The sequence below is a fragment of the Gymnoscopelus microlampas genome, assembly GCF_963454915.1.
Source record: "Gymnoscopelus microlampas genome assembly, chromosome: 11".
Lineage (NCBI taxonomy): Eukaryota > Metazoa > Chordata > Actinopteri > Myctophiformes > Myctophidae > Gymnoscopelus > Gymnoscopelus microlampas.
The window spans coordinates 54651701-54659730 of NC_139948.1; the positions used below are offsets into that span (position 1 = coordinate 54651701).

Genomic DNA, 8030 nt, shown 5'->3' on the forward strand with positions numbered 1-8030 from the left:
TTTATAGTTTTATCACTGTGTATGTGTCATACTGTTTTGTTATATGGACCCTGAGTCTGAAATAAAGATTGAATTGAATTTAAGGACAGGCTGTAGTTGTACAGAGGTGATTAGTTTACCTGCCTTGTCTTTAAGGACAGGCTGTAGTTGTACAGAGGTGATTAGTTTACCTGCCTTGTCTTTAAGGACAGGCTGTAGTTGTACAGAGGTGATTAGTTTACCTGCCTTGTCTTTAACACATTGGCTGCCATGGACGCAGATCTGCGTTCTTTTGCGTCCGCAGAGCGCACGCTGCCAAGAACGCAGATCTGCGTTCTTTCAACAAAAAAAAAAAAAATCAAAATATATATTTTTTTTAATTTGACCCAAAGGAGATATGATTTTTCGGAGATTTAGACTCCCATCCACTTCCTTGTTAACTTAAAACTTAAAAATTCTGTATCTCGGCTCCTGAGTACTTTTTTTTTATCATTGAAAAAGTCTGGCAGTCTACTGTAGAAAAAAAAAAAAGATGGCAGCCAATGTGTTAAGGACAGGCTTTAGTTGTACAGAGGTGAGTCGTTTACATTGTCTTTAAGGACAGGCTTTAGTTGTACTGAGGTGATTCGTTTACATTGTCTTTAAGGACAGGCTTTAGTTGTACAGAGGTGAGTCGTTTACATTGTCTTTAAGGACAGGCTTTAGTTGTACAGAGGTGAGTCGTTTACATTGTCTTTAAGGACAGGCTTTAGTTGTACAGAAGGACAGGCTTTAGTTGTACAGAAGGACAGGCTTTAGTTGTACAGAGGTGATTAGTTTACATTGTCTTTAAGGACAGGCTTTAGTTGTACAGAGGTGATTAGTTTACATTGTCTTTAAGGACAGGCTTTAGTTGTACAGAGGTGATTCGTTTACATTGTCTTTAAGGACAGGCTTTAGTTGTACAGAGGTGATTAGTTTACATTGTCTTTAAGGACAGGCTTTAGTTGTACAGAAGGACAGGCTCTAGTTGTACAGAGGTGATTCGTTTACATTATCTTTAAGGACAGGCTTTAGTTGTACAGAAGGACAGGCTCTAGTTGTACAGAGGTGATTTGTTTACATTGTCTTTAAGGACAGGCTTTAGTTGTACAGAAGGACAGGCTCTAGTTGTACAGAAGGACAGGCTCTAGTTGTACAGAAGGACAGACTTTAGTTGTACAGAGGTGATTCGTTTACATTGTCTTTAAGGACAGGCTCTAGTTGTACAGAAGGACAGGCTCTAGTTGTACAGAAGGACAGGCTCTAGTTGTACAGAGGTGAACACAGTTCTTATAAGACATCTAAGATTTCTCTCTGGGATTTCCAATAGAAAAAATACTTCTATGACTCAGAGGATTACTTCAATACTCTATTACATATTTCATTGTGTGAACAGGAAGTGATCTATTGTATGTTGACTCCTCCCACAGGACTACAGAGGAGCCAATGGAGGAGGAGCCAGTGTGTTGACTCCTCCCACAGGAGGAGGAGCCAGTGTGTTGATTCCACCCACAGGAGGAGGGGCCAGTGTGTTGACTCCTCCCATATGACTGCAGAGGAGCCAATGAACCGAGAGAATAGACTCTGATGCCCCTCCCTCCGTCTGTCCATCCCTCCATCCATCCACAGTTACACACACACACACACACACACACACACGCACACGCACACGCACACGCACACGCACACGCACACACACACACACACGCGGAGGAGGAGGGGTTTGATTGGTAGAGGCGGGACCAGATGGAGTTTCCTGGGAAACCATTTGTATATTTATCATTTCATTTGTCTATCTATCTATCTATCTATCTATCTATCTATCTATCTATCTATCTATCTATCTATCTATCTATCTATCTATCTATCTATCTATCTATCTATCTATCTATCTATCTATCTATCTATCTATCTATTATTCTGTGTCTGTCTGTCGTTCTCACACTGATTCTTAATGAGACAAAGTGGACTTTGATTATCAAGCTCTCTCTCTCTCTCTCTCTCTCTCTCTCTCTCTCTCTCTCTCTCTCTCTCTCTCTCTCTCTCTCTCTCTCTCTCTCTCTCTCTCTCTCTCTCCCCTCTCCTCTCCTCTCCTCTCCTCTCCTCTCCTCTCCTCTCCTCGCCTAGCAACCAGGACTACTGTCACACCTATAGCTACCAGTACCGCTATCCAATCAAAACGCTTGTCTGCACTTTTCCATACGATGACAGGAACCAATAGAATTCATCGACAAAACAACCAAAGAAGAAGAACCCAAGGATGCGGGAGAGAGAGAGAGAGCGAGAGAGAGAAAGCCACGGCATTTTTTACCCTAAATCACTTGGTCATTGGCCACGCCCCCATGCCATTTCCATTGGATAGGCCTTCATGGGGAAAGTACCTAAATCCCACCTCTTGTGGTGAACATTGGTATGGCGGATCTTCCTAAATTTCCACCATCTTTGGCAAAGCTAAACTAAGCTATGCTATGGTAAACTAAACTAAGGTATGCTAAATTAAGCTAAGCTAACGTGGCTACATTGAATGACGAGGTTTCTGAGCAAAAAAATAAAATAAAATCTAACGATAACGAAACCTCACACTAACTAATGTTACATTTGTCGGGTTATTGGGACAAAAAGAAAAAAACACGAACCCTAAGAGAATATTTTAAAAACATAACAACAACAAATCTTGTATGGGAGGCGTTGGGGGCGTGGCCTGGGAGGCATTGGGGGCGTGGCCTAGGAGGCATTGGGGGCGTGGTCATTGACCAAGTAGTGTAGTAAAAAGAATGTAGCGAGACAGAAAGAAAAAAAGAGAAGTTTGTTTTCTTTGCTCATGAGTTTTGTCCTTTTTTGTTGAACATGAACTTTATCGCTCATGTTGGTCGAACGTTTTTAATTTAAAGTTTTCATCAAAAAGCCTTAATGTCCGTCTGCCAGCAACGTGTCACTTCCTGTTTCCTGTTGTAAATAATACTGTTTCCTGTTGTGCTGTTGCCACGGTTACCGCTCACTATTTTATAAATAAAATAAAATAAACAAAAAACAAAACGACAAAAAGTCACTCATCAGGCTCACCTGTCAATCAAATTAAAGCCTTACTACGTAACTTTCCTGTTCGACCACCCGGGTCTCCTTTTACCACTGAGCTAAAAGAGCCTGCTTGCTCAGGGGAGAAATTCTAAAATAGGTGTCAAACCTGAAACAGGCTGGTGTCAAAAGTTACGTAATACACCTTTATCACTTGATCTAATTATTGACGAGTTTACAGCGAGGTCAGAGGTCAAGAGGTGAACCTGATAGACCTTTGTGTCACAAAAGTGTGTTATCCAATCAGATTGAAGTTGGTTTCATCCAATCCGATTGAAGTTGGTTTTGTCCAATCAGATTGAAGTTGGTTTTGTCCGATCAGATTGAAGTTGGTTTTAATCCAATCAGATTGAAGTTGGTTTTAATCCAATCAGATTGGAGTTGGTTGTATCCAATAAGATTGGAGTTGGTTTTAATCCAATCAGATTTGAGTTGGTTTTAATCCAATCAGATTGGAGTTGGTTGTATCCAATCAGATTGGAGTTGGTTGTATCCAATCAGATTGGAGTTGCAGCGGTTTTGATGTTGTAAAAATGTTTTTGATCTGAAGCACTTTTATTGTAAATTATGAATCTGTAACTGATCAACCTCTCTCTCTCTCTCTCTAGTTGTCATACATGTTTATAGTCTCTCTCTCTCTCTCTCTCTCTCTCTCTCTCTCTCTCTCTCTCTCTCTCTCTCTCTCTCTCTCTCTCTCTCTCTCTCTCTAGTTGTCATACATCTTTATAGTCTCTCTCTCAGACCAGGTCATTTTGACGATGAGAGAAAAAAACGTGATTCAGAGGAAAGAGGTCGGAGGTCAGATCAGCAGTCAGTCCAAACATTTCATAATTCTCTTTGATTTCAACTTGTTTTATGGATCACATGACTGGGTCACATGACTGGATCACATGACTGGATCACATGACAGAAAGTAAAGATAAAAAAACACATTCCTGAGTCCTGCTGCATCGTCTCTGTCATCCAGAAACCTCCTAGCTCCATATGTTTTACTTTTATGGTTTTATTTTGGTAAATTGTAATAACATATGGAGGAAGGGCTCATCACCCGTTGCTTTCTACAGAGACGTTTTGAAGCCACTTTCTCAACCAATGCAAATCCACCATCTTGGAGCTTCTGGTCTCTGAAAAGCACCTGGAAACTAAAGCCTATTTTAAAGGGCAGCGAGGGGGCGGGGCTTCACTTAGTAGAGCCAACAGACCACCGTCTATTGGCCAATAGACCAAATCTGACGTAATTTACGCATCCTTTGTTTGTCTACCTGGTTCGCGGTTTTCCACCCCCGTTCTGCATCCCCTTAGACGTGTTTAATATCGCGTCAAATAAGAACTGTGTTCCACAAATAAACAAATGACCCCGGCGGTGGTTTGACTCTTATGGATATGCAGCCTGATCGCCAGAGAATTAGTATACATTGCACGGATTTGTGCACGTCATTCCGTGCATAGTCGCCTAGAAACCCCCAAATTCCGTGCATATGTACGGGGAGTCCCACGGTGGGCGTAACCAGTCGCAACCCGGAAAAAAACAGGAAGCAGAGCAGTCCCCACAACAACATGTACGATTCTGTGCCTATCGGTACGTAACTCAAACGGCGCTGAGTAGGCTCAAGGGAATGTCGCAATGTTCAGGACGGCAACTCGCTCGCTTTAGCTCGCTCGGTGGTCCTTCACACGGCGACAATTCCCTTGAGACTGCGCGCCTCCGAAATGGTTTAGTCACAATGGGGGAGATGCGAGGCGGCTATGCACGGAATTTGTGGTTTTCCAGTAGTCTATGCACGGATTTTGAGAAACGGTGAAAAACGTTCAATAAGAACGTTTCCTCTGGCGATCGGGTTGGGATATGAAGCATCAACTGACGGTGAGAAAAAAATAATGTTACTTCCGCCGAATTAGTTACATTTTCGCCAGAAACAGACTGTATCAGATATAAGTGACTGACTATCATAAACGATACAGAACCTCCTCCCTGACAATGACGCCGAGACAGTTTGTTTATTTTTGGACCACAATTCTTATATGAGACGATTCTATGATGACCCAATGTTATTCTCTATAGAGACATTACTATACGAACCTGGGGATGAACGAGTGGCGTCAGGACTTCGGTGGTCTATAGAAGCCCTAGAAGCATTTACCCTACTTTATCATACATGTTTTAATTAATGGGACCATAATTTACAAAAACCCACATCATGATAATTGAAAGAAGACTTTAAACTAGCGACTGAAAGCATAACGTATTAATGACAATGATTACTAAGGTAATAACATCGAGTCTAAAATCGGGTCAAATCCCCATTCTAATCCATATTAACTTGTTCAGTGCCAGACTTATTTCTGGCTGTGTTGTCCCAGCGCCAGAGATTTTTCAATTGATCTTAGATTTTCAAGTATTCACAGAATATTTATCTCCAGTACGATCCATCCCCTGATGGATGCTAATCACTGAGGGTTGCACTGTGTGGTTTCACAAATGTCAACGAGGTCATCGCGACCTCGTTGACATAAATTGTCTGCCTTTGAAAATAACATGTCTGGCCCAAAAATATAGTAAAAAAACAAAGTGCACAGGAGCCGAAATACAACCCTTTTAAGGCTGTAATCTTTGGATCACGATATCTGATAAAACGTTGTTTTTTTCTTTCTTTTTTTCAAAAACACGTCAAACACGTCATTGACACTCAATGAGTTAACACGGCTCCATTTTGCAATGAAGAAACGGGGTGGCATTTCATTAACTTAACACATTGGCTACCATCTTTTTTTTTTTTTCCTACAGTGGACTGCCAGACTTTTTCAATGAGAAAAAAAAAGTACTTAGGAGCCGAGATACAGAATTTTTAAGTTTTAAGTTACAAGGAAGTGGATGGGAGTCTAATTCTTCGGAAAATCATATCTCCTTGGTCTTTGGATTTAAAAAAAAAAAAAAACTTTTATTTTGATTTTTTTTTTTTTTGAAAGAACGCAGATCTGCGTTCTTGGCAGCGTGCGCTCTTTTGCGCAAAAGAACGCAGATCTGCGTCCATGGCAGCCAATGTGTTAATAGCAAAATGGCCGCCGTGTGAATATGGTCTATGGAGTGGTAATTGTTCTGCAGACAACAAGAGCCTATTAATGAGAACTGCAGAGAATTCAGCACTTCCTTATTGGCTTCGTTTAGAAAACCTGACGCTTGCCGCCTGCACAAAAGTAGCAAAAATAGCAGATCTACAAGCTCAAGACCTGAGTTTGTAGCCTGGTAAACCCTCCCTCCAGAAATCTCATTTCCATTTGATTTCTGTTCGCTGTGCAATATTCGCTGTGTACGCCAAAGGGACGAGCCTATCAGCGTCGTCGCCCATCGTTCTGTGATTGACAGCGACAGTTGGCCAATCAGGTGGCGAGTTCGAGTGAGACCGAATGAAGCCGAGTGCAGCCTGAGTGCAGCGACAAAAGACGAACGGCAGCCATTGTTGTTGTCCGAGTGCCTTCACTTCTTAGTTTCGTTTTTAAAACGGTCTCAAACTTCGTTTTTGAGGCACGGAATTTACTATTAAGATATCGTTTGGATAGAATTTAGTTGTTTAACTTCCTATATGTGGTCAATTAATCATGACAGAGCCTATTTAAAAATATAAATTCAGAGAACCGGGAGGGGCGGGTAGTGACACGCATGTATCCCAATAAGGCAACCTATTTTGGGCATGGCCGTCTCAAAAGTCCCGTTGCGTCATATTAGTGACGGAGGTGGTTAAAATCCACTGCAATTGGCTGAAGGGGAAAAAAAACGATCATTGGCTGAAGGGGTTGTCAGTCAACGGTATTACTCCCGCCCAACTCCAGCCCACAGCCAATATTGCAGAAAAGCGGATCTGGCCAGACTCACTCCAGAAATCAAATGGAAATGAGATTTCTGGAGGGAGGGTTTACCAGGCTACTGAGTTTGTAGATCTGCAGTTTGTTACTATTAGGTTTTTTTATTTGAATCGTGGAAAGTAACTATTTTGCACTCACTAGGTTTCCACCTGACAAAGACGATACAAATGTAACCATTTCTGTTCTGTCAACAATGTGAGTCCTGCATCCTTCACATAATTATGTAAATACAATCTGTGTGTGTGTGTGTGTGTGTGTGTGTGTGTGTGTGTGTGTGTGTGTGTGTGTGTGTGTGTGTGTGTGTGTGTGTGTGTGTGTGTGTGTGTGTGTGTGTGTGTGTGTGTGTGTGTGAGGTATTTTTTGTCACCGTATAGTTCCACCCAGTGGTCAGGTGGTGTCACTGCACCCGGGACGTCTAAAAAAAGGGAAAGTTGTGAATCTATCATAAGTAGATATTCTGCTTCTATTGTATTTTATTGTTTTTTTTTATTGTGATGTCATCATTCTGTTGTTGTTGTTTTATTTTTTAAACTGTCAGGTAAACAATAAATGGTTCACTGCTCAGTACAGTGTGTTGAAGTGTGTACAACAATGTGTGTATTCTATTCTTAATTATTTATTTTCTTCACTTAATGTGGCCCGCAGGTTAATATCAGAATAATGATATATTATTGATTTCAGCTGTTATGATTCATAACATGCAAACATGACCCGCTTTAATGACTTCAGTCTGTATTAGTAGCTTAATGACTAGTATTAACATTCTATTGTCTTTTTTATGTCCAATGTGTTTGTTAAATGTATTTGAAATACAATGAAAGTGTTCGTTTTCAGGATTCTAATTCAAAAATAGAAAAAATGACAGATCTACAAGCTCAACACGCGTCGCGTTTTGAGCGTGTAGATCTGCTACTTGTGTGTGCATGTACTGTTGGACAATGTCCATCAGTACATGCACTGTGGCCCCTCTGGAGACACAGTCCCTGTGTTCCCCTGAGCACGATGCAGGTAGTACAGGGCCAGATGAATGACTGATAACGATGTCAGGCTCATCTACTACAGGTGGACGAGGGCCAACAAAATGCCTCTAATTT

General features: G+C 41.3%; 1 protein-coding gene and 1 long non-coding RNA gene across 2 annotated transcripts in view; both read left to right on the forward strand.

Annotated features, from left to right (window-relative positions):
• Window positions 1-2014, forward strand: part of hdac5 (histone deacetylase 5) — a 108389-nt gene extending 106375 nt beyond the window's left edge. Inside the window, exon 29 of the mRNA XM_084070916.1 lies at window positions 1431-2014. Coding sequence (XP_083927042.1) covers window positions 1431-1470 — 40 coding nt within the window. The 3' untranslated portion in view covers window positions 1471-2014. The remainder of the gene's footprint in view (window positions 1-1430) is intronic.
• Window positions 2015-2089: 75 nt separating this feature from the next.
• Window positions 2090-7500, forward strand: LOC311055407. Its single transcript, XR_014601790.1, has 2 exons — window positions 2090-3539; window positions 3590-7500. It is a non-coding gene; the product is annotated as an uncharacterized lncRNA (long non-coding RNA).
• The last annotated feature ends 530 nt before the right edge of the window (window positions 7501-8030 follow it).